A 26,759-nucleotide genomic window follows, 5' to 3' on the forward strand; every position below is an offset into this window, starting at 1 on the left:
TCTACTATTTTTTTTCCCCTGTCTTCTGAATGTGTATTACAAATATTAGGTGTATTTCACGCTGTCGTTCCAGTTAGGCTGCTCTTTGGAACGATGGCCATTTACCCATACCAAACTACTGAGTGAGGCTGGTTAAGATGGTGTGTACCATAATAATCCTGGCTCAAAGAGGAAGCAAAATTAAACTTTCAGCCTCCTTCATTGTTAGGTTTCTCTTGTCAGTTGAATTTCTGTTGTTAATTTGTTGTTAAAACTGTTGCTGCCTGTTGCCCAAGGCATAGCCAAACATGAGACTACTGCAGAGTCCGCCAACTGTGTACAAAAGCATGCTGATTTAACATGTCTGTATTTGGATAGCTAACATTTTATTTGGCTGTTCTTTTGAGAGTAAGTTTACATTGACATCCTCCTCTCTACCAGATGTGCTGTGTTTTGTTTTCTAGGTAGTTATCACAAATTTAAACCTTCTGTGCTTCTATGACTTCTTGACACAGGCAATGGAAACTAATATTAATATTAAAAACATAAGGTTTAGCATGTTGGACTGGAGTAGTCTTTCATCCAGGGACCAAGCTGAGGCCAGTAGTGTGACAGTCTTTAAGAAAAACTAAGCTTAGCGAATCTCACACCATGATTCAAACAGCAAAACTAAAGGCCCAGAGTGAGTCTGAGACACAACTCTGCCTCCGAGGAAGAGATTAGTGGTTTACTCTGGTTGATCTAGATTCTTATTTTAAGAAGATGAAGTTGTATCATCAGCAATAAAGAGGTCTTGATGTACTTCTTAGACACTAGAAGGCCACTTCATACAAATCATCCATAACTTCATCTCTACAGGCTCAGAATATTGTGTCATGGTAGATGTTTTCCGTCTGTATGGATATTCTTGTTTGCTGAAAGAGGTTTCTTGCTATAACCAGAATTAAGTTTCTTGGAATTGTGTTTCTCTTAGTACAAAGACTATATGACAGCAATAGGTAAGGTACAATTGTAGTCTTTCTGTGGTAGTTTCCTAATCTTTTTTGGACTTTAAAATACCATTACTGCTTTCCAGAAATGAAACTTTATTACATTATGAATATTACCTTTTTAATTTTGATTTTGTACTGAGTGATGAAGTGAGTTGAATCAGTATCCACTGCTGCCATCTTCTGCTTTGACTCCACTTGCAGTCCCAGGAAACTTCACATGGCTGAACTCATGTGTGTATATATACAAACACACATATATATACACACATAAAGCTAGATTTTTATTTGCACATATGCGCATATGCATGAAGATGTGTGGTTGTAAACCAGAAGTGTCAGGAATCTTGGCCTATATTACCATTGATGGCTCAGTTCTTCCTGGTTCCCTCTGCTTCTGTATTTTATTGTTACTGAGTCCAGAAAGCTGTTTTCCAAAAAGATCAATGATACTTAGATGTGTTTAAATACCTGGATTAACTGGATGTCTTTGTGTGCTTTTCATGCCTTTCACTTCTCAGTAACAGAGTACAATACTGCTATGAGTCAAAAATAATAGTTTCAATTAGTTAGTATGACAAACAAGTTCCTATCAAGAAAGACCTAAAAGTCTACTTTAAAAGAAATGGTAATACTGCTTTAGTAGAATTTATGGAAGAGTCAGCATGGTGACTTTGCCACTCAGCATTGCCAATTGACTTATTTGGTAAATGTATGTGTTTTGTCACTATTTTTCTTGTTGGGGGTATTGCCATCTCTTAAGTCCTAATATACCAGGTCAGTCCTGTTTCTGCACAAACAGAAAGAACCAAACTCTTAGCTAGCATCAGATAATTGTGCAGTTTCTTACGTAAGTGAAAATATTACTTAGCAGTTGATGCTTTACCACATGTTCTCAAAACAGATACATGGAGAGACATAACCAAGTCCCACCTCCCAGTCTGAGTGAGAAGTGACACGGCCCTTGTCTTTCTCTCTGCAGCTGGACTATTTTTGTCACTTAAAGCAGCATGAAATTTCATCCTCTCACTAGTTCAAAAGCTAGCATCCACAGAGTATAGTTCCTTCTTAGTGGTCTCATTCCGTGGGTTCAGGTTGCCCTTCGCACATAGTTGATAAAGCATTCATAGACACAATTACACATATTAATGGAAAGACAAAGAGCTGAGATTTGTTACCTGAAAAAAAGTTGTTTTAAACTTTAGCATATGGGTTTTTCTTGGAAACAACAATGTATTTTTAATCCCAGTGGAAGGATGTCATTATGAATGGTTACTGTACTTATGACAAAGTTATTTAAAATAAAAACACCTGTCCCAGCATATAAGAGCAATGTGGTTATACACTGGAAAAGCAACTGCAGTTGTGACAACAGTGGTTTTATTTGGGTTTTTTTGTGGTGTAGTAAGATGGAGGTGAAAGTCTGGAATAGTAGAATGATTCAATACTGATTTCCTTCTGACATGGTGGATACTTGTCTTCTGTATTCAAAACCTGCTTTTTATTTATCAGTTTTTATTTATCAGTTTCTGATAAATATCAATTTGGCAGATCTGGGGATTGCAGTTCCACTCTGGCATTTCTGGTGATAACCTTGGAAAAAGAGGAGGTTCCCTATTGTTTTAATTTTCAGACATAAGTGTGTCTGCAGCATTTTTTGTCTTTCCCTGCAAATAATCTAGAAGCTGACAGCAAGCATGTCATGTTTTGGGATATCTGTTCAGAACCATGAAGCTGTACACATACTTAAAGATTTGAAGCCTTACCATTTCACAGGAAACAAGCCATTCATTCTTCTATGTGTATAAATGCCTTTTCTTTAATATATAATATTTAATATATAGGGCTGAGGTTTGGATCTTAAGTACATTCCAGTGAGCAGTGAGAATTATTAGTGTACTGTGTGTCTCTAGCCTGCTAAACTGCAACATGAAAAGCTTTAGGAATAGAATAGTAAAAGAATGGATATTGCACAAGAGTATTTCTCTAATGAAAAGTGTATGTAAAATGAAACATCAGAGAACCAGTCCACTGGTTGCTAAATGAATCAAAATTTTTATGGCTAGTGGTTTTATGTGCCTCATTTTTATGCATGTGATGGAGTCTAATAATTTCAGGCTGTTTTCCTACCCTTTTCTATGTCTTGCAGGCATACAAGAGTTTCCAGAAAATATAAAAAACTGTAAAGTCTTGACAGTTATTGAGGCAAGCGTAAATCCCATTTCAAAGTAAGTTTGTAAATTTTTTTGATGTTTTATATTTTGTGCAAGTACTGCTAAGTCTTGAACTTGTCCCAGCCCTTGGAGGCAAGGGACAGAGTTACCTGAGAAGTATCTTCATTAACCTCTTGCACTGTGATCCAATATGACTAGCTATTTCATTAAAGTATTTTGCCCAAGTTAATAGGTATGTGGACAATCCTGCACTGTACCATGTAGCGTTCTCAGGTGGTTAAAATCATTCACTTCTCTGTGAATGTAGAGAAATATCTGAAGAATTTTTTTCCTGGTAACAAAAATCAATTTTGCTCTAAAGCTTGTGCCACTGTTTTTCAAACTTAGCTTGTATGAGTAGTTTCCCTGTCTCTTTCTATAGTGACAAAATTAATGGTCCAGAAGTAGCACTGCCAGAGATACAAACCTTGCCCAACGTAACTGTTCCGGGGAGAAAAGATGTTTGTGTATGTTTTAATCTATCCTCTTGTCTCTAATGAATGACTCCTCCACATTAAGTGTCAGGATATCACAAATACATAGCAAGACTACATTTATTTCTAGTTTTTATTGCCTGTAGATGTTGTTCTCAATACTTAAAATAATTATGAAACTAATCTTACAGAGAACAGGTGTCTAGTGTGATTCTGTAGAAATTCACCCCCTTTATTTTAATGTTATCAGTATGTAGGACTTCAGTACTTTACCGTTGCTTAAGAAAATATGACTTAATGCCTTGAATGTATTTGAAACTAAGGCACTACATTTTTTTACTTCTATATAGGCTTCCAGATGGATTTTCTCAACTATTAAACCTAACACAGCTGTACCTGAATGATGCTTTTCTTGAGTTTTTGCCAGCCAATTTTGGCAGGTAAGTGGAATATGAAACTTAATATCTGCATATAGTTTGGAATTTTTGCAGAGCAGTTTCTGCTGCTTCTGAAGCAAAATGCATACTAGAGGAAAGGAAGAAGTGTACATTTTGAATCCATTTATACCACATAATAGTTACAGAAAAAAATTCCCTGAATCTGTATCAGCAGTTTTTAATTTGACTTCTGAAAGACAGACAGAATTGTTATGAAGAGCCAAGAAATAAAATTCATTCACATGTTTGCTTCTTTTACAACACAAGTCTGGTAAGCATGAGAAACTTAGTATTTTTGAAATTTGGGTTGTTTGTCATGTAATAATTGGAGCAAACCAAGTAATGACAACTGTTATTCTACTTGTCCTGTACTGGATGCACAAATTATTTCATGCACAACTATAATTCTCTAAAGTCTCTTATTGTCAGGAATATTTCTGAAAAACTTGTCATATTTATGGTGTGCTGATTATGCAAAACTGTTGCATGTAAAGCTTGAATACAAGATAAATACTAAACTCCTCCGTCTGAAAACAGATTAAATCTTGGAAGCAAAAGTGAAAGGTTAATGCTCTTGAAAGGAAAACTCCTAGATGAACGTAGTTCATGTTCTTCTTATCATGCTGATTTTAGCAATTTCTGCTGTTTCCCCCTCCTTGGTCTTACCTTTTGCTCTCTTTTCCTAGATTGTCATCTCCTGCCCCTCTCCATGTCCAGCAAGCATCTGTTAGTTAAGCAGTCATATGGCTGTGTGAAAACATTTGCCTTACGCTATATGGTTATATTTGGGTCAGCACGGTTTACAAGAGACTGGCAAATCCCCCAGACATAGTGCTGCAGCCGTTGGTCAGAGATGTACTATGGAAGATGAGCAGAGGTGCTCTCCACTAGTGACCATTAGTTTATTAGTCCTCTGCTCTTCTCTGTCCAGTTGTTAGTCATTCCCTGATGAACGATTAAAAACACTAGATCTGTTACACACTCAGCTAACAAAAAAGCTGTTTATTATGCAGGACCTTAATTATTGTGCTTGTTTCTAGTACACAAAGTTTGCATTTCAAAAGTCCTCATTAAGATTGAAGAAGAAATATCTGGAATGTACATAATCTTGGTTGCCTATACTTTTTTCTGTTCTGTTTTTTAATAGTCTAACCAAATTGCTATATTTTCTTACTAAAAAACAGGAACTAAGATGAAATGTAAGGCTTCAGGTTGACACAGTTGATCCTTTAAGTAGCTAATCTTAAGTATAATTTAAAAAACCTCATTATAATTTTTTCTTCACAACTGTCAGCTTCTGTACTGCTTAATGGTTAGTGAAATGATGAAGTTAATTAGTAACAATGTAAGAATAAATTGGTTACTGAAGACAATTTGAAAGCCAATTCTCCAATATGGTGTTTCTCTTCATAGTTATGAAGAATTCTGCCTTGGTTTTTAAAGTCCAGTGACTTGTGGCATCCTAGCTTGTAACTAGGAGAATGAATCTGAAATTATGACTTCTCTCATAATCTGTTTTTAAAGGAATTCAGAGTATGGATGTATATAAGTTTACCTGCCAATAATGGTGTTGTATAGAACACATACTATTCTTTAAGGAAAAAATAGTTTAGATTCAATAAATTAGAAAACAATGAATCAATAAAATACCATTTCAAAGTAAGGTTCAGACCCCTTTGACATGAGTACCTCTCTTCTGTAAGTGATGAGACTGCTCTGCCACCCCACAACTTTACAACTAGGTATAAACACTTTCTAGTGCCGAGTCTTTTAACTTGTACTTTAGAATATGGGAATACTTCTTTTAAAAACAAACAAGAAAGCTGTGGTAGAAGCTTTTGGGATATTTATTCCCATAAAGGTCAAACCTTCAGCTTCCAGTTTGGTGCATTAATTTTTTTGTATATGGCCTTATAGCTATTACATTTCATTGGGAACATGTGAAGCAACTGAGTTCTGTTGCCCGCTCTTGCTGACAACTATTGACATAATAATGCCTCCTGAAAACTAAGCCAATACATATGACAACTAACAAAGTTTCTGTGCTCTGTTTCAGGTTAGAAACCTGGTTTCCACATTGCTTTCTCTCTGGCTGTTCATATTCATTGGTTCCACAGTTTAATTTTTGTCATTTCTTATAAGTGTTGTCCCCCATTCTCTTACCTCCTGTTTTTCTAGTGTTCACACATCCCTCAGATAGACAAAATTCTGTTCGCTCTGGTGTGGTAGGTTTTTCTGTGTGATTGATTATATTAATATATCTTGGAAAAAGTTTCAGTTTTAATTCATCTTATTTTTGACATAGAATGATGACCTATATAGCTATATTTAAAATTCAAATTGAGATCTCTTCATGGGACACTTGTACAGTGTCAAGATTATCTTCTTGTTTCTCTTGGAAATGCCTGTGGTTATGCTCTAGTGTTCCAATTATCCTTTTTTGCAGCTGCCTAGTATCATTTCCCACATGACTGTCTGATGTACCGGACAGTTCAGCTAGAAATGGCTGATGCCTACAAGGAAATCATACGTACTTGACTTGGTGCTATGTCATTTTGTCCTTTTCCTATTTTGTTTTAGTACTTAAGGTTGTACAGGTTTTTCCCTACAGTGTCCTGTTAAATCACTGTATAATCTGTGACATGAGGCAACTTAAACATTTTTCCAGTCCTTCAAGATTGCTATTAAAAGTACTGAAGAGGATTGTCCCACAATGCTTCTTTGAAAACCTCTGTTGGTAACATTCAGCCTGATGCTTGGGAAAGAAAACTTATAATGCAGAATATATATCTGTGCAGCATTTTATTACATTTACCTTTATGCATTATTCTCACCTTCAAAATTTGTGCTAAAGCTTTGCATACTTTTAAAGTCAAGATTATTGAATCTTTTTCCCCCTATTTATGAATATTGCTGTCCTTCAGTTGTACTGGTTCAGCCTCTTAGAGTTACTGAAAATCATCAGACTTTTGATTAAATGTGCCTGTTCCTTTGGAATTCTCAGGTAATAAAGTGAGGTTTTTTCCTCCACTCCCAAATTCTGATTTGAATGCACTGATATTGGCACAGATCACATCTGCCTTTTTACCATGCACAGAAATCTGAGAATGATTATGCTTACCTAAGAAAACCATACCTGTTGTATCAAAATGTATCATGTATATTTACATTTAAGTACACGAATATATAGGCAGAGCGTTCTAAACTTGAAACTCACTGCGTGTTCATTTTTGAGACAGGCTTTTAGAAGGGAAACATTATTTGCTGATGAGTGTTTAAGATAAGCAAGGATTTTATCTTCAGTGTCATTCTAAACACTCTTGAGAATGTTGTCTATAATGGGATATTGCTTCTAGAGGCTTTTTACTGTGATGTTGCAATTAATTTACTTTAAATCTTCTTTCTCAACAATTTGCCAGTAGTATTTGCAGTAGTAGATGTTTTTAGTAGTATCTACTTTAAGATATCTTTTACATAAATGTACAGTGATAATTAAATTAGGGACTTAATTTAGTTACGTATATGTATGTAGATCTTTTGCTGAAAGTTTAGCACATGCAACCTGCTACAGGATCACTACATTTCAGTCCTCTTGCCTTTATATTTTAGTTACAATTTAAAATAAAAATATTCTGCTTTAGGAGAACTACAAAGAAGGTGAAAAATAAGGAACATCTCCCTATGAAATATTTTTAGCTTTCCAAGGAATGACTGCTTGTTGAACAGCAAGTTTCTAAGTTTACCTGCTATATGTTTCTTTTATATGTTTTACAGATAGTATAGTTCTAAGAAATCAGATTTAAGGAGACTGTTGATCTTCTGGCAAGTTGTTCACATAGAGATTTAATTTTTTTTAAAAGTTGAGCTGCAATTTAAAAGTAGGCTAAGTTGGTTACAATTAAAGAACAATACTGAAAAAGTAATCTTTAGACCGTTATGGAAGGTGTACTTTCAGTTACTAATAATACCTGTTGCAGCTTTGTGCTTAGCTGCAAATATTTCTGTGGTGATGGGTTTTTCAAGTTCAGAAGTTAAATATTTCTGTAGAAGTATGACAAATCTTTGTGACAGAATGGCACAGGTAATATATATTCTGCTATTATGACTTCTATTTTTCCTGTAGTTTAGGTGACCTGTGGTTCTCTGTATTTCTTGTCCAAATTAAATGGCAATTTTTCAAGTCCATTATTGTAGTTCAGGTGTTTAGCATGGATTGATGTTGGATGCTTAGCACCAACAGTTTAAAGATTGGCTAGACTGAGTATTTGATGTGTGTTATTATTTTAAACTTGAATTAGCTCTTCCAGTCATAATGGAAGAAGTGCAAACTGCTTCAGTCCGATATTTCTAATCAGTTACTGCAAGAAAATTACTAGTTTAGACACAGCCTGTATCTCCTAGCCAGGAGAGGTTGAGAATGTTTCCCTAGTAACTTCTGTGTAGTTCTACACATAAGAAATTCACAATTTGTATCTTCAGTTTCTTAGGGTTAGCTGAAGAAAGATCAGTACATGTGTGGCAGTTTGAGCCACATTAGAAATCTAAAATCCAATTTTTAGGCTTCTCCCACACCTTCTCAACAATTTATCCTAACACCGGAGAGAAACTTTCAGGCCAGAGGCTTCTGTAGGGGAAGGGGGAAGTAAATACATTTATTTACACAAATAAATACTATACAAACTAAAGGCAGCCTTTAAGGCTGATATGTAACAGTCTTTTGCTGTGGGAGTGTTCTGGGCTCCTGAACACTCCCTCCTCACCAAGTTCCAGCAGTTGTTTGTTGTAGTCTCTCCTCCTCATGGAGTCCGAGAAGATTGCTTTGAGTCCTTGCTCTCCTGCTGCTGGTGATCTCTCCCTCTCGGTGTCCCACCTCCGTTCGTAAAGCTGCTGTAGTTGTAGCTTAGTTTATCAAGCATCCACATCCTGGAATCCTCATTCCTCCACATCAGTTCTCAGCTGCCCCCAGTCAGCTTCGGCAGGCAACTCTTGAGCTCTTGGCTCGTCTCCAATTTCGCCTGGGACTCTTCTCCCGAGCGCCGCGCCTACTTCCACGGCCCAGTCTCTTGGCTCAGCTTCAATTCTGAGCCCCTCCTCCACTTACAGTGGAGGGAAAGAAAAAGCCCCCCTCTACAGCTTCACTGCAGAAAAGGAGGGGGAAGAGAGGGCTTGGCTGCAAAGCCTGCCTCTCTCCTCTTACCTCAGGTGCTGTGAATCTCTTTCTTCACACCACACACTCCAAATGCTGACTCTAATTCTAGCCAGAGGCTGAGCTGGGGGTTCGCAGGGCTCCCCTCTCCCCCCTGGAGGGGAAGAGAGGGAGCCCAGCCACCCCCTGGCCTTGTCCACCTACACGCAGCAGACACCAACAGCAAAACAACCAAGACTGCACTGCCAGCCGTTTCCGGTGCTGTGATATATGATTTTGAGCAGAAGCGAACAACATGGACAGTGACTGGCTCTCCAGGGAACACTGCCCTGGCACCCAATCACCTCTGAGCCCCCGCAGCCTCTCGGGGGGGGGGCCCAATTTCAAACTATGACAACATGTAACAAGGTGATAAAGCTATGAACCTTTCTGTCACCAAAGGCAGTCTTTCAGTTTGCGGAATTAGCTTATTACAGGTGTAGTACAGTCAATTCTGCTATTCTGTCAGTTCTGGATAACGTCAGCAAAGTGTGTGTGTGCATATTTATAGTTTACATATGAATGGGGATTTGCTTCCACTGCATTCAAGAGAAATTTGACTGCATACAAATGTTGTGAAGAAAAACTACAAACTCTGTAGCTGTTTTCCCTGTCATCCAAGCAAAACACCAGCTGAAGCGTAATGCAGTGTTTGGTTCAGAAATCAGAGCCCAAAATGACCATTCACATCTGGGGGTTCTTCTGTTTTGTACCAGATTGGTATCTTAGGGTGCAGGTAAGGTAAGACAGCGAGGAAGTCCTTCCCACTTATGTCCTAGATGAACAGAGATGATATTACGATGAATGGGATTTATATTAGGGTGTTCTTTCAGCACTGTTAGGATGGTTGTTGGGGGCTCTTTGTAGAAGTTGGAGGGAGGAGGTTGCCCTCCAGCAGTTGCTACCAGATGGCAAGTACTGCTTGCAATGCTGGGATACACTGACCTCTGCTCTGTTTCAAGGTGGTTCTTACATCTTAGGTTATTTCTGGGCATGGCTACTTTCAAACTAATCGAAAAATGAATGAATGTCTAGAGGAAAAGTAGATACTGTTTTTAGCTTTTTATTTCTGCTTTAGATATAGTTCTTACAACTTAGTAAAAATTAAGGGTTTTGTCTCCGTCCTTATAATGCAGTAGTTAAGCACCTTCAGGAAAGACTGGTCTATTCACTAAGCTCCTTTCTGAGTCAGGGAGCTTAATGCCCTATTTTGTATTGTATGAGGGCTGTCATTGGGTCACATGTGGAACTCATTACAATTGTCATTACAATCCTGTCTGTGTTTAAACCAAACTCAGTTTTTGTGTTTTGTTTAACAAGTATAATCTTGTCCCTGCTGTCCTGATACAAAAAAATTCACTGGGAATGGTACATTGCTTGTATGTCAGGACTGCTTTAAACTTACCTTGGCCAAGCAGTTGAGTTTGGGATTTAGAGATCATTTATCTTGCAACCAAAGATTTACTGAAAGAAAGGTCAAACCATCTTCTAACAGAAATATCAAAATGGATTAAGAAGCTGACTAGAAAGAGAATATGGAAGGAAATCCAAAATAAATGTAAAGGTTGTTTTTAATCCGGTGGAAGACCACAGGTATTCTTTTGATGAGGCTTTTTATATTAAATTGTTTAATACATTTTCAGTATTAGAAATTGAACATCTTAAATTGTGCAAAGTGATCCTGCCTTTCTGATGCTTCCTGTGTACTTCTATATATGATAACATATACCTGTAATTGATCCAGTGAAGTGCTTCAAACTCTTTGGGATGAAAGAAAACAAATGTGTTCAAACAGGTTCAGAAAAGCTGGCAAGATCTAGTTTATTTGTTGCTTTACCAAAACCAAACCCCAGCAAATAAATGAATTTCAAATAACATGCAAATTTTTGCACAAAATGTGTGTGTAATGTTAGAGAAAAAAAATTTCAAACTTGTAGATTTTTTTAAATTCAGTAGTATGATTAAGTTCAGAGATTGGTTGATTGGTTTTGTCATAAAATACAGATTATCACGATAATTCGTTATGTCTTTCTTTTACAGATTAACTAAACTTCAGATACTGGAACTTAGAGAAAACCAGTTAAAAATATTGCCAAAGTAAGTATAGTATAGTTTTAGAAATTCTTACAGCATTTCCTTTAACAGTAAATCCAATTATACCTCTCTCGTAAAATCTGGTATCTTTCTAATCCGTGCCTTGTGGTTCTCACTTTTTTCATCAAACAAGCCCAGGCCGATGGTGATGCAGTTCCTCCTGTTTCTGTGAACAAGAGCAATGCTCTGAATTTTCCAGGTGTGACTGGAGCTCCGTGCAGTTTAACAAAGATATAAAAGGTCAATGAAAAGAGAAACAGATCCCAAAGATAGGATGTGAATAACTAGCTGTAGAATCATGAATTTGTTGTGGTGTACTGGAAGAAGGGTCTTCCTCTGGCAACAGAAATTGCTAGAGAGGTGTTGGTTTTGGTGGATGTAATAAGTTTTGGTGGAGGAGGACTTAACAATTGAATATTCACTCTCTCCAGCTTATATGCTAGGAGAGACTTGCATACAGTAGGCTGAATTGTGAATTTCCAGCCCTTCAAGTACAACAGCCAGTTTTCCTATGCTAATTATATGCATAAACATCACCAAGGAATATGTTCTCTTAGGATTCACTTTTTGCGTGCCTGGATACTATACGGCAGAGTCTGCAATATAAAGATGCCAGAACTTGTATCTGAAATGACACGTACAGCATCAGAAAGCATGAATTTACATCTTCGAAGACTGAAGCATTCTGCTCATTCATGCTCTCAATCCTCTTTGGCTCTTCATACTATCACTAATTTTAAGTTGAAAAAAACTAGAGGGCGTGTAGTTTAAGGCCGTAGCTCTGTAAATGAAGTTACTCCCAGCTGAGAAACAGTAGCTATAATTAAAGCTTACAGCTAATACAGATTTTGTTTATAAGATCACTATGACCTTAACTGCCATAATTAACACTAACAGCATGAATTACACGCAGAATGTTAAAAGTGTAGTTTACTCTTCTAGTGATAAGAGATTTTTAAACAAATTCTGTAATGTAGTTAAGCCAAACACACTTTCTGTTGAAGCTGCTGGGAATTTTTTTTGTTGACTTCAGTGTTTTCAAAGTTTCATCCTTGCTGGAAAACTAATCAGCAGCTATCATGAAGATGTCCTCTGCTTCACCTACATAACGATCAACAGTACATGCTGAGCTGCCACCTTTATTATTCTGTTCTGGTACTCTAGTGGAACAAGTTATACACCTTTATACAGTGTATATATATATAAAATCCAAAGGAGTTTTTTTTGTCTAGTAAGATGGAGCAATACATGCTAATATTTTTACTATAGAATACCACTGTCTTTTCATGTTTTCCTATGACTTTCACCTTTTTAATATTTTCATTCTTGCAGCAAATTCTTTCCTATTTGTAATGAGAAGTGTATTGGGATAAATTTCTACAAAATCAAACTAGTCATCTTGCTGAGTAAAACACGCACATAATTTTTGGCACTAAAACATGAAGCACTTGAAAGAATGTTAATCAAAATGGGTAATTAATGCCAACACATTAAATCAACCTTGCTTTATGCCAAATGCATCATTTTGCTTGGAGCTTATCTACAGCAGAGACTACAAAACTGGCAGCATTAAAATGCTAATGAGATAGATGAAAATATTTCTACTGAAAAGAGAGTAAAACTGTTACTATTTTAGAGGCATTTCTCTGGCAGGTAAATTGGGAAAATGGTCCAGTGGAAATAAAGTAAGTTTATCTTTTATTTTTTTAAGCTTCTGTGGCCTAATTGTCAATAAAAAGAGTAAGCTTTTTAGAAAGAAGGAAGTTATTTGGGAGTGAAATTACAGTGATTCAGAGCCCAATCTTGCTGTCGCACACACCTCTTGAATTGTATGCCCCTTGAAGTAAGCTATAGTGTTAACCTCAGTGAAGCTGTCTGTATGGGTCATCAAAATTTGAGACATAATTTAGACTACTAGATCCATTAATGTTGGGTTGTTTTGACAGCAAGTTTAATATCAATTATGAAAGAGACTTCCAGTTCATGGGAGGGCTTACATAGCGCTGTGTCAAAGAAAGAAATGGGTATAACTCAGTGATTTAGTAAACGCTTGTTTCCACTTCCTTTGACATGGAATTTTCCTGCTGCCTTAACATTATTTGAAGCCTTGTTTGCCTTTTGTCTGAAGGCATAGTTGGTCTGTAAACAATACAGAAAATCAAGGAGATACTAGTCAAAGAATAGCTGAAAGTGCTGTGGATTCTGCTGGCAGTGGGGAAAGGGAGGAATATTACTGAGACCTTCATCCTGCAAACACATTTGTGTATGTTTTATAGTTGAGTGGATGTGTTTGCCAGATTACAGATGTTTTGGCAAGGAAAAAAAGGGCCCCAAATCAATAATTTGTTATCCTGTCAGTGTTACATAACATTGGTTTGCATGGCATGGTCTATAAAGTTTTGAAAGCTGCAGAATGCTGTGTTAAATACTTTAAAGGAGTCTTCAGCAGTGCTTCTGTAAGACTCAAATTTGTTAGGAACATAAGGCACTAAAGTTGATATTGGCATGGTCTCATAAAGCTTTGAGAGATTCAGTTTATGCAGTATTTCAGAGGGACTTGTATAATTTTTGTTAGAATTGGGAAAAGAATGTTAGCAGTTGACTAACAGCATTCATCCTGTTCATTAGCTTCAGGAAATGGGAAAACTGTTTCCCAAATTCTTCTAGAAGGAGCCTTTTCATGTTTTCGTTCTTTCCTTCTCTGAGACAGTAGGAATGTGAGTTAAAGACTTTCCTTTGAAGGCTGTGTATTCTATACAAAAAATGTACAAATAATGGCTTCTACTTTTCCCTTGGTCATGTGTTAACCTACTTATGCTAAATTCCTAGTTTTTCCCCAGTGTAATTATTATAATGTAATGAAAATCAAATTTATAGGCTAATGTTGAGTCTCCTTCTTGGAGATTATTTCATAAGAAGTATCAATAATCACATTAACTTAGTTTTGATAAATAAGGCATTTTTCTATATAATATTTTTGAACTGTGTACTCAGAGCAGCTGTAGAGCTTACTGTATTTGAAGAACTGAAGCTCTGCATAGCTGCATAGAGCATTACGTGCTCATGCAGTTGTTTCTTATAGGTACTAGTGTTGATAGATATATTCTGATAATATAAAAGACTGTACCATTTAGAAGCTCTTTAATTTAATTTTTGCAGGATTCTATGGTATTTACCCAGTTGTAGTGTGTATGTAAAAGTTTTAGATATTATTGTTCTATGGAAATCTGTTATTAAATAAATATGGAACATAATGTCATATGAGGGATTAATAGCCCCTTTGAAAATACTTCTAGGTAGAACTGCTGTTGACTGTGAAGTATGCAGTGTAGTCCACCACATGCAGTGATCGATAATCTCTGGGGGGTCTCCAAAATAAGCTTAAATGGAGGAAAAACGTTTCATAACACAGCTTGAAATAATGGATTTTACTTTTATTTCAATCATTGATTTAATCTCTGCTGTCAGTTAGCTTGAAGAGTATTGATGTGTCACAAAAATCCAATTTAGTAATTTGATTTAATGTATGACAAGAGAAATAATTAGAGTTCCAGACCATATCACATGGAAGCAACTCTGTCAGCAGCTTGGAGAGGGAGAAGGGTGTTGTTGGTTACTGTGATTCAATAGTGGCCTTTTATGTTTTAACTAATCATTACGCAGTAGTCTTTCTTTGAGAGGAAAACATATCGTTAACCAGCCTTTGGCTGCTGAAAGGACCTATTGAGACTGAAGGTGAAAAGCTGAACCACTCAAAAGAGATGCTTCACTGTGTTACTCTTTGTCATAAAAATTACTCTACTGGTCTTTAGTTGTTGTAAACTGATCTGTGGGTGAGTTGCAGTGCACTCTTTGTGTGACAATCAACAGTTTCCACAATCATTAGTATGTGTCTGGTTGAATAGTGTGTGAAAAATTTACCTTATTCATGTATCATTCCAGTTTAAAAAAACATCACTATGTAATACTGATTAAAATAATACATTTTTCTGAATACTGGAAGACTTGATGTAACTGATATTTTCTTAGATGTAATTCTTTTTTAATTCCCTTCCTCTGCAGAACCATGTCCAGACTGACTCAGTTGGAGAGACTGGACTTAGGAAGTAATGAATTCACAGAAGTGGTGAGTTTTTCGTTAGTAACAGAGCTTTGCATCTTTTATAAATCTCTTTGTCCTTTGATCTGTTTTTAATAAATACGAAAATGTAAACATCAACTTAAGAATTCTGCTACTGAGCAAGTATTATGTATACCTTATGCTACTCTATGTAGCCTGTTATAAAATTGTAAGTATGAATACATATTTCCATTTTAAAATAAGAGTCCGTCATATAGTGTGGTTACTGTACTGATAAATAATTAATAGTAATATGTGAATTATAAACAGAATTGTTTGCCTTATAATGAGTTCTAGACACTTACTGGTTATCATGTATTTAATGTTACAAGTTCTGTGCATAACCCATTTTTATTATTGTGCACAGACTATTTAGACCCAAGAGACACTGTATTAATTTTAAGTTTGAATATTGTTCAAAGCAGGATTTACAGTTGAGGTGCTTAGATTTTTCTTTCAGCGTGCAATGACTTTTTTCCCATTCTTGATCTCACAGACAGGTATATCTTGTATTTAGAGTTACTTAATATCTGCTTCTGCTTCCCTGGGTAAAGAAATCGAAATAGAAGTATTGTGAAATGTGCTGACCTGTAATACAATACAGTCAAGCCTTTGTGGGCCAGTAGTAGAACATGCAAAGCTGAACACTTGCCTAGTGGTGTGGTCCGGCAGATAGGGCACTGTATTTAAGGAGTTGTTCATTAGTATTGTTATACTTGTAGCCATTACCATTACTGCCATATTCTCGTCACAGGGTGTTCAGGCCCACATTAAGCCATAACAGCCAGGAACTAAGCATAAGCTGTAAAGTTACCCGTTTGGCTACATTTTTGGCTGTTGGCTTTGTCTCCGCCAGCCTTTTAGTTACAAGAGCCAACTATTGGTAACTTACTTCACTAAGATCTTACAGTAAAAGCACAAAAAGGTTGTTGGTTACTGTGATTCAGCAGTGGCCTTTTCTGTTTTAACTAATCATTAGGGTTGTTTTGGATAAGCATCTCTCTGAATGGTAGTCTTTAGTGAGGCATTTCTCTTGAAAAATGAGTTATTAGGAGTCAAGATTGCAATTTATGCAGGAATCCCGTATACTTACCATATAAAAAAATGTAGTTAGCATTTAGCTGAACCTGGTGCAGTTGTAATGGAAACACAATCCTGCACTTCACTTTGTGAATGGAGTGTTTTGCTTGCATCATGGAGATGTACCCTTTTTTGATAGAAAAATCAAAATTGTTTCCATTTTTCCCACATGAAAAAATCACTGGGATTTTTGAAAAACAGGTTTTCTGAGTTAGTGGAACTTAAGGGTTTTTAGACCTCCTCCATGAAGGAAGAAATTATACACATAATATGTACTTATTCTTGTCTCTATTGAAAAATAATACTTTCTGACAAAAAGAGAAAAATAGAGGCAAAAAAGAGGAAAAAAAAGAGAAAAAAGAAAAAAAGGAGAAAACCCCCACAACATAAACCCTTTCTGTAAAGATTATTTAGTGCTATGATAAAGTTCTTAAGAGGTTTTTTGTATATCTGATATGTATTTGCATTTTAAAAGTGAATTATCTGGGTTTGCTTTGACCCACTGAAAAAAATGTGTATAACAGCAATAGTAAGACATTATTAAACTTTCAAGAGATGAATTATTGGAGTTGTTTTTGCTGTTCACAATTTTTTTGGTAAGTTTTTTTTAAAAATTACTTTTCTTTACAGCCTGAAGTACTTGAACAACTGAGTGGGTTAAAGGAATTTTGGATGGATGGTAATAGACTAACACTTATTCCAGGGGTAAGTTCTTTTACTATGTTAAATATTTACTATTTCAAATTACAGTGGTATTTGCTTTGTCAGTGATCATGTATGTTGAAGTTGCTATGCAGTTCTAATGTTACTTAAAGCAAAAAGGCAAAATGACACTTAAATGCTTAACTAGTCCACTTAGAAATTATAACTGATTATGAGGGCTGGGTTTGTGGCTTTTTTTAAAAAATTCATTGAAAGTTACATACTTCTCATCTAAAATTATGTTCCAGTTAAGGAAAAGGGTAAAAATCTTAGATCAAATTTAGGGTTGACTGGTCCTTCCAAAAAGGGATTATTTGGTGTTAGCAATCAGGAATTTACATGATAAACATGATAAATATGTTGAGTGAATTTTTAATGGTCACGCGTTTAAAGCAAGCAGTGCCAATTTTGGTGCCATGTAAACAGGGAGCATTGCCAGTTCCTGAGAAAATGTTCTGTTGACTTTGTCTGGGTTTGGAATGTCTCTCAGGATTACATGTGGTTCAGGCTGACCTATCATTACAGTACTTGATAACCTTTGCTTATGTGTAGTCAACTGGGAAATGAGTATTTGAAAAAGGATTGTTTTCAACCTTAAAATCACCAGCAGTCTTGAGATGTGCAGCCTTGTTGCCTGATCAGTAGTCTTCTCTGTTGTTTTTCCTTACTTCAGCTAACTCATTCTTGAAGAGTTGAGTGCTTTGATTGTAGAATACAAAGTGAATATGTGTATTTTATGGTAAAATGAAACTGTATTTCTGAAAGTGATTTCATCTTCTCCATGAATATTTTAGTAGAGTAGTATACCTGGATCTTCAAGCTTATGCTTGGTTCATATGGAATCTCAAACAAGTTGATATTTTGACTTGTTTCTTTCAGTTTAGTACAATTAGGGATTCATCATTTTTGGTTTTGAGGTTAAGTCGGATGCGGTTTTACACAAAAGACAAATAAGCACTAAGAGTCTTTACTGGAGCATAATGATGTCTTTACATTATCTGTCTCTGAAATCTGTTCTAAAGCTTCAGTTACTCGATTCACGTTATGGACATGCAGTGTTACTGTGATGTGTGTGTAAAAACAGTTGTGTTTATCTGCACAAACTACTTCATTATAAATCTTGGATATTTTGCATAAAAACGTATTTCAGCACTATAAGTTTTTTCCTCAGGCAGTAGAGACAGTTTGTCAGAACTGCTGGATTTTTTGTTTTGAATGTGCGCTTTGTAGAATGCATTATTTTCTCTTGTTTTAGTTCATAGGCACTTTGAAACAATTGACCTACTTGGATGTTTCTAAAAACAACATTGAAGTAGTTGAAGAAGGTATTTCAGGTTGTGAAAGCCTGCAAGACCTGCTGTTATCCAGTAATTCACTTCAGCAACTGCCAGAGTCTATTGGTTTGTATTTTCAGTTAATTCATGTTCTTAAAAGCCTATAGTTCAGAACAGAACACTTGAGACTAGAAAAATGACGGTTTAGAACTGTTTCAAATGATGAAAAGTGCCAGTTTTTGATCAAGCTCTACTGTGTGGCTGAATAATAGCTTATAATTGTTTTGGAGCATTCTTGACTTTATACAGTAGTTTGTAAAGGGATGAGAAACTGCTGTCTGTATCAGAAGAAAACCAGTATTTTTTCCTCCTTGCCAGCCCTCACCCCTCCTTCCCCACACACTCCAATGGCCAACACATTGTAAAGTGGCAAACTAGTTCTGTAAGCTCATCTACTTGTTTCCTTAGGAATACAACAGTATAGGCATGCCAGGGAATAGAGAAGATGTGGTTGCTTGGCCATAGTGTGTTTTTTTCCCTCATTAAGTAATAATTAAAACTCAGCTTAATGAACTCAAATGTCCTTTTTTATTTACTTGTTCCTATTATAACAGGTTCCCTGAAGAAGGTGACAACACTTAAAATTGATGAAAACCAGTTGATTTATTTGCCAGACTCCATAGGAGGGTAGGTATTTCACCAAAATAAAAATTTGAATTGCCTTTCTGAACACTTTTCTGTAACAGTGGCTCCTGTTTTTCTATAACTACTTGATTTAATTTCTTCTACCTATTATGTCTTAATAAAATTGAAGGCAAGTGCTTTCATGTCTTAGATCTACTTTGTAGCATGTATGTTCTATTATTTAATACCAAAAGACATATGCTCCTCATGTAATGCAGCCACCAATCTATAAAAGAAAAATTGAATGTGAAAGAGTACAAGAGGCAGTTGGCTGCCTGAAACTGTTTTTTGACAGTAACATGGTTGTGGTAGATATTGCAAATGATTGAACTACTGTCAAAAATCTTGTGAAAAGTAAATCTGAACACACAGGAGCATTTTCACCTGTTAGTCAGCAGGGTTTCTTTTTAATATATATTTTGGTGTTCAGAAATTAAATTAAAAACTTGCAAATAATGACAGAAATAATTGGTTCAGAATTAAGTGCTGTACAAATGTACAGTTTGTTCCAATTTCTTTTCATCTATTATAATTAATGTAGGTTTTGTTGCCAGAGTTTACAAAATATTGCATCACTGCCAGATTATTAGGTTCACTGTCTCTAACTCTTGAAATTCTTTGCTTGTTCAGAAACTGCACTCAACTCCAATTTGACTATGGTCTGTCCCATTCTGAATGTTTCAGTGCCTTAACCAGAATGCTGTCATGTAGAACACAAACATTTGATGTTATTGACCTCCCTGTTTTCATTGAATGGTCTCTTTTGAGGACAGTGTAAAGGAGATTTTAAAAAAACCCACAATCAATCAACAAACAAAAAAAACTACCCCAAAATACATTTTAGGCAATCCGTAAAGAATTTTTCTTGGATTTTAACTCCCTCGGGTTTATTTTAACTATGTTCGAGATTAATAATTAATAGTGATGTTCACTTCTGTAAATTTTAAGTATTCAATTAATATTGGTTTAATTAATCTGTATAGAGGAGTAATTTTTTTTTTTTTAGGTTAATATCAGTAGAAGAACTGGACTGTAGTTTCAATGAGATTGAAACATTGCCTTCATCTGTTGGGCAGCTCTCTAATATAAGAACTTTTGCTGCAGATCATAACTTTTTAACACAGCTGCCATCAGAGGTATGTATGTAATTACAAAACTGTAAAATGACTATATTAATGTATTTTACACTATATAGTCTGTACAACTTGTGAAAAACAAGTTAAAATAGGTTTTTCTTTGTGCATGTTATTAAAAGAGGATGTATACAAATGTACAAGTTTTCAAGTAATGAAATTCTGATTCTGTTTTTTAAACAAGTAGAAATTCATTGCTTGAGTATTGAAGAAGCGTAAAGAATAAATTAATTATACTTCACAGCCCAAATAGCTTTAAAACTAATTGTTTTAAAACAATAAAATTTGCATATTTGTATTATGAAGAGGAATTAATTCTTTGTGGTTTTTTTTTTCAGATTGGAAACTGGAAGCATGTAACAGTGTTGTTTCTGCATTCTAATAAGCTTGAATTTCTCCCTGAAGAAATGGGTGATATGCAGAAATTAAAAGTCATCAATTTGAGTGATAATAGGTTTGTGAATGCTTTTATTCAAGTAGAATTTGTATAAAATGCAATGTAGAGGGATTGTTACAAGTACATTATTCTGTCTTTCCTTAACTCACACACAGCTTAGATATTTAATGTATTATTGTTGTATTCTGGATCTTGCAGTTCCATGGTATTAAGCTGTCTTTATTTAATGACTTGGCACACACATTGAAGTGCAGATTCAACACATTCCTGATTGTTAGCATATGTTTTTCTGGGGAATTAGTTTGGTTATTTTCATAAAGCTTTTGATTCTTAAAATTCACTAGCTTTCTCTATTGCAAATGGAACACCCAACAGTATCACAGTATAGCGTCAGACACTTTGCTGTTCTGGGGAAGAGGGAAAAGAGTTGTGTTTTATTAGAGCTGATCATTAAAAATGGACAAAATGTTTAGCTTCAGGGAATTGCTAGTTTATAGAATTGAAATATACTGGAAGAGAGAAATCTCACGGAGCTCTCGCACCTGTTCTGTCAATCCAGCTTCTTTGTACTCCATATGGAGCTTGATTATCCATTAATGCCAGAGCTTCCATTATCCAGGGCAGCCCCTTCCCAACACATGTGCCTTGGAGAAAAACTTATTTTCAGGTGTAGTACTTTTTTCCTTCATTGGCATGCATGAATATTGGCAGATAAAATGCTGAGGATTCAGATTTATTAATTCACATTAAATGTCTTCAAAATTGTATTCAAGACACTCAGCTGAGTTAAATTCAAGTTACAATGTCACTTCTCTTTTTTTAAGCTAAAAAAAAGCTGCTTTTTTTGCTAAACTGGGTAGAAATAAGTTTTTCTCATTTGCTTGGGATTTTTTTAATTTCAGTTATAGCTTTGAATCTAAACTACATGCTGTAGCCTTTCAACTCTCAATAGTTAATAATTTAACTTTATATGTAAATGTCCTTTTAAAACATTTTGCAAGCTGATGCAGGATTGTTTAGCAGTCTTAACAGTATGGCTAAATGTACTTACATAAATTCTGGTTGTAATTTACAGACTGAAGAATTTACCATTTACCTTTACAAAACTGCAACAGCTCACTGCTATGTGGCTATCAGACAATCAGGTAAAATTTTTTTAAATTAAAAATAGATGATTGTTGACTTCATTCCTAATGGAATTGACAAGCACAGAGCCATCTGTTAAATAATGAGACCTAGTACTGTGTATGTGGATCAATACTATCCTGACATAAGTGTGTCGGTTCTCCTAAAGTAAACAACACTGAGCCTACCTGTCTCTGGATACTCATACTTTTGGCAAAGCGCTGTGCTGTGAGGAAACGCAATTTAGCAGTGTTTTTCTCAATTCAGGCCTGTTTACACAGAGGAGTTAGTGATGATAAGCTTGTACTTGAACATGTACATGCTGGTGCTTTCACAGCTATACCAGCAGGTAAATTCAGCATGTCTTTATTGAGCTAGGTTTCTTGCCACACCTTTGAACAGCGTGACTGTCCAAGTTTCAGGCTACTGAGCAGTAACTCATGCACTTGTAGCTTGTATTCTTCCTTTATGTTAAAGCCCTGTGTGCTGTGCTGATTTTCTGAATGGCGCCAAGGTGTACAGGGCTGTCAGAAATTTGCAAGCCTCAGATGTGCACTTTTACTAACATAGTAATTTCAGGAATCCTCTGCCCTTTTCTGTAGGGCATGGAGGATGTTCCATCTAGTATTAGTATGAAAAAACAAGTACAAAATTTTTGTTTTTATATGAATTGTCTGCAGGTTTAAATGGCCAAATATATCTGTGCATTCCAGATCAGCCTGCTTTGGGATATTAGTAAATCCCAACAGGAAACTAGGTTACTTTTTGAATATCCAGTGTGTACTTACTTTTCTCTCAAGCTGTTGCTGAGTTTCAGTCCTCAGTCAAAGCCAGTCATCAGTCAAAGACAGACAGGTTAATAGCTTCATTTGGTGAAAATTATTCAGAGGAGAAAAAGTTTAATACAAGGCAGAGCAGTCTTCAAAGTCATGGCACAGGCATGCTCTGTGATATGCAGATCATATTTAATTTTTTGTATATATTCTTGTAATATATCCTTCTTTCCTTTACTTTCTAGTCTAAACCACTTATCCCTCTTCAAAAAGAAGCTGACCCTGACACACAGAAAACAGTGCTTACTAATTACATGTTCCCTCAGCAACCAAGGACTGAGGATGGTAAGGATTTCAGAAATACCCTCTTAGTGCCTTCTAATGCACGTGCAATACCTGTAATAGAATGTGGGAATTATAAATTTTGAGATTCAGTGAAGATCAAGATTTTTCCTGAAGGCATTCACTCTGTTTGAACTTTTTTTTCCTCAGGTGCCAGTGTTTCTTTCTGTAGACAAGGGCTGCTTGTTTGGCTTAAGCTGACAGAATACCTGCCTCTGAGGTTGTTATTCCAAATGGAAGGTTTAAAGTTCACTAGACAGTTTTTCAAAATTTAAAAATTCAATTTTTGTAAAATTCTCTATCAGCTTGTTTGTTTTTTTTTTTTGGTCAGGAAGCTTTAGTGATAATGAAGTCTATTAGAATATTTTCAGATGTATTAAAATTGCAACTTTGCCCTATAAATGAAGAATAACTAATATTCCATTGCACTTACAGAGCCCTAAAATTAAGTATTTTTCTATTTCAGATATAAAATTATTAATATGAACAGTCTTAGTATTGCTATTGAAGGATATACATGTGCCGGGGTGGTAGTGGCAGATTTATTAGACTTTTTGCATGCATTAGTGGAACATGGCTGATGTAACACAGAGACATGCTAGAGTAAGAGGCAGTAGGTACCTAAAAGATTTTTTTAATCTCTTGTAAAATTAAGCAAGCAAGAGGCTTGTTTGTAAAGCCTCTGGCAGTTGTATAATATAACTTCTGCAAAATCTTGCCTTTACCTTAAGTCTTAGATTCTTAGATTTTTTTTTTTTCAGGGTTAGTAATAATGCAGATTTTTGTCACTAAGTCATTCTTACTGTTCATTTTTAAATTTTCATCTAATGAAATCAAGTGAATGTTCTTACATGTGCTTAATGAGACCAATTCACTGAAGTTAGGCTATATAAATCTATACAAGTATAATTGAGATTTTTAGATATATACACATAATTTCATATTTGTATATAGAATAAAAATACTTCTCAGCAGAGTTCTGAAAGTGTGTTAAGACTAGTATGCAGCTGGGTATATGATTTTTTTTTTCAGATAGGGATTTCACTACTGTAAAAGTACAGCCCAGTTCATAAAGCAGTGGCAGTGCAGTTAGTCTTCAATTAATGGTGCTGCTGCTCTTTAAAGAATACATACAAAAGCACACCAATCCATCCAAGAGAAAGGACTATTTTTTTATTTTGCATAGTATATCCTATTCTTATAAGAGCTTCTTTGTTTGTTTTTTTTTTTTTTTAGTTATGTTCATGTCTGATAATGAAAGTTTCAATCCATCTCTGTGGGAGGAACAGCGGAAACAGCGTGCTCAGGTGGCATTTGAGTGTGATGAAGACAAAGATGAGAGAGAGGCACCACCCCGGGTTAGTATTAAATTTATTTTTGAGTACTTGTTGCTTCCCTCCCTCTTACTTCCACCCCTTAATCTCATCCTTTTCCTTACTTTATCTGTGAGTTTCACTCTGCTGAATAAATCAAATATTTATTTATTAGTTAAGAGTACCTAGCAGGATGAAACATCATAGTCTGGATTTTTTTTTGTTTGCTTTTAGTTTGAGTGTTTCTTGGACAGATCATTTTAAGCAGGGCACAAGGGAAGAGCTCTCAGCTGATCTCTGCCAATGTATGGCTGAACTGGGAGGCTACCTGATTGAGGTGCTGTGGAGAACAATAGTGGGGAGACAGTGATTAATCCTGATTTTTTTTTTTTAAGTGAATTACTGTCATAATCCTTGCTTGCAATCAGTGGACACACTGGGGGGAGGAGTAGTGAAAGTAATTCATAATCTTCCTGGGTTTTATAAGCCAAAGTCTGCATCAATGCAGGTAGACTTGAATAGTGAAGTGGAGATCCTGGATTGTTCGGTGGTTCATCCTAGTAATTATTTGTTTTAAAGTTTATGTTTTTGTTACAGCATTTAATTAAATGTAGAACATTATTGCCTTTTGTTACACAGGAGGGCAATCTGAAGAGATACCCAACTCCATATCCTGATGAACTGAAGAATATGGTAAAAACAGTCCAGACAATTGTACACAGACTAAAGGATGAAGAATCTACAGAAGATATTGCCAAGGAGTCAAAACGAGAAGGCCAGACAGTTTCTGTAAAAGATGTGGGAGTAAAGGTTAGATACAATACTATTTTCTGGTTTTGCAAGAACTTCCAAAGATCTTATTGGCTCTTTTTAATCCTCTTCTCCCTCCCCTCTAATGCTTTAGCAAGAAAAATTGTCAGATTACAGAACACAATTTACCTCTTTCCACCCAAGGAAGTCTGTAATAAACATCTGGTGTGTAGTAGCAATTTTCCTCCTACACTAAGAACAAGGAAAGCGACTTGATTCTCAGGCAAATACAAACTGTGGGTATGTTAAGGAGCTGACTTCTTCAGTTTCTGGAGGAATGGCATCTTTGTCTTTCTCTGATCCTCTTTTATCTGATAGACTTCACAGTGAAATTTGGGATAATCTCTAAGGATCTTGCTGCTGCTCTCATGACTGAAGGTTTTATACGATAAGTTGGGAAGGCAATATGAGCAAGCTGGGAAAGGTGTCAGGAGTCTGTAGCAGGCTGATGCAGTGTGATAGGTGATAGGACTACTGTTTGGTGCTGACATAGAATCATTGTAGATATTGGCCATTTGGTTTTTTTTTGTTTAACTGGAAATTTAATGGTACAAATGGACAAAAGTAAGGAGAAGAGTCAAACTGATTGACAAAGGGTAGGGTAGTCTGTGGAGACTGCCTTGGTAGTCTGTGGAGATTTCTCAGCATTTCATACCTGGTGCATTCCATACTGTATAATTTCAGAGCTCAGATTTTTTTGATATTTTCCATATTTTCCCAAAATACATAATGTTGACTCTAAATATCGTATGTTATTGAAAACCTTTCAGGTTATTTTTTCTGCTAATGTTCTTAATTCTGTAGACTTCAGAAATCGGTTCAATAAAGAACAAAGTAGATGAGAGAAAACAATATTCAGCAGGAAGCTCTGTGCAGAAGCCTAGTGAACCAGAAACTGAGCACAGCACTGCAAATTCACAGATAACTGCACTTGTTAAAACCTTGCAGAATACGAAAATCATTGTCAACCATGAAGACATGCTTCAGGTATGGCATTGCAATGAGCATTATAGCATTCAAAAAAGTTCATAATGAAAGATACATGCATTTAAAGAAAAAGAAAGTAAACTGAATTAAGGGTTGATCTGAACTGTGAAAAGACATACTTTGATAGAATTCTTCAGTTATTGCTTGATTGTCAGTACTTCATTAAATAATCAGTTTTAATTGTCACTGAAAAGAGAAAATATCCAATTAGTGGGAGCAATAAAAGACCTTGTATATCCAAATGACAAGGCGCATGCATTTCAAATGAAATGTGGAATGTGGGTTTAAAAATATTTATTCCTCTGTGTTTATTAGTGAGCTGACAAAAATATTACTTGGAATGTATTTACTTCTTATAGTGAGAGATTTTAAACTTAGGAACTCTGTACATCTCTCTCACAAACACAGTGTATTCATTTATTTAGAAAATTTGAGAGTGATGACAAATTTTGGAACTTGTCATTTAATCAGTTCCCAGCCTGTAAAATACTTTTTCATAGTTTCACAAGCAGAATAGGTTTTTGCCTGTATTGTGTAAGCATCGGAACACACATGTATCATAGTTTTGCTGAAGAGACCTGGTGACAGGCAGTTGTGGCTGTTGCTGGCTACTTCCGCACTAGCACGTTCCTGCTTCTATTTACTTTCTGAAAGTACTGGCTTTGACATTTTTCTTTAATTTAAAAAC

At 35.7% G+C, this 26,759-nt stretch overlaps 1 protein-coding gene across 6 annotated transcripts in view; it reads left to right on the forward strand.

The window, feature by feature from the left end:
- ERBIN (erbb2 interacting protein) overlaps positions 1-26,759 on the forward strand; it is a 114,150-nt gene that overhangs the window by 65,453 nt on the left and 21,938 nt on the right. For 4 of the 6 annotated variants that reach the window (XM_017811147.1, XM_017811150.1, XM_017811148.1 and 1 more), the window contains 14 exons: positions 3,118-3,196; positions 3,966-4,055; positions 11,278-11,334; positions 15,394-15,457; positions 17,162-17,236; positions 18,489-18,633; positions 19,122-19,194; positions 20,198-20,327; positions 20,663-20,778; positions 21,797-21,866; positions 22,865-22,964; positions 24,198-24,319; positions 24,914-25,084; positions 25,889-26,071. In XM_017811147.1, the coding sequence (XP_017666636.1) occupies positions 3,118-3,196; positions 3,966-4,055; positions 11,278-11,334; positions 15,394-15,457; positions 17,162-17,236; positions 18,489-18,633; positions 19,122-19,194; positions 20,198-20,327; positions 20,663-20,778; positions 21,797-21,866; positions 22,865-22,964; positions 24,198-24,319; positions 24,914-25,084; positions 25,889-26,071 (1,475 nt within the window). The remainder of the gene's footprint in view (positions 1-3,117; positions 3,197-3,965; positions 4,056-11,277; positions 11,335-15,393; positions 15,458-17,161; positions 17,237-18,488; positions 18,634-19,121; positions 19,195-20,197; positions 20,328-20,662; positions 20,779-21,796; positions 21,867-22,864; positions 22,965-24,197; positions 24,320-24,913; positions 25,085-25,888; positions 26,072-26,759) is intronic. The other 2 variants (XM_017811152.1, XM_017811153.1) reach the window with 1 other exon arrangement.

This window comes from Lepidothrix coronata, unplaced genomic scaffold, assembly GCF_001604755.1.
Source record: "Lepidothrix coronata isolate B3197 unplaced genomic scaffold, Lepidothrix_coronata-1.0 Scaffold31, whole genome shotgun sequence".
NCBI classification, from domain to species: domain Eukaryota; kingdom Metazoa; phylum Chordata; class Aves; order Passeriformes; family Pipridae; genus Lepidothrix; species Lepidothrix coronata.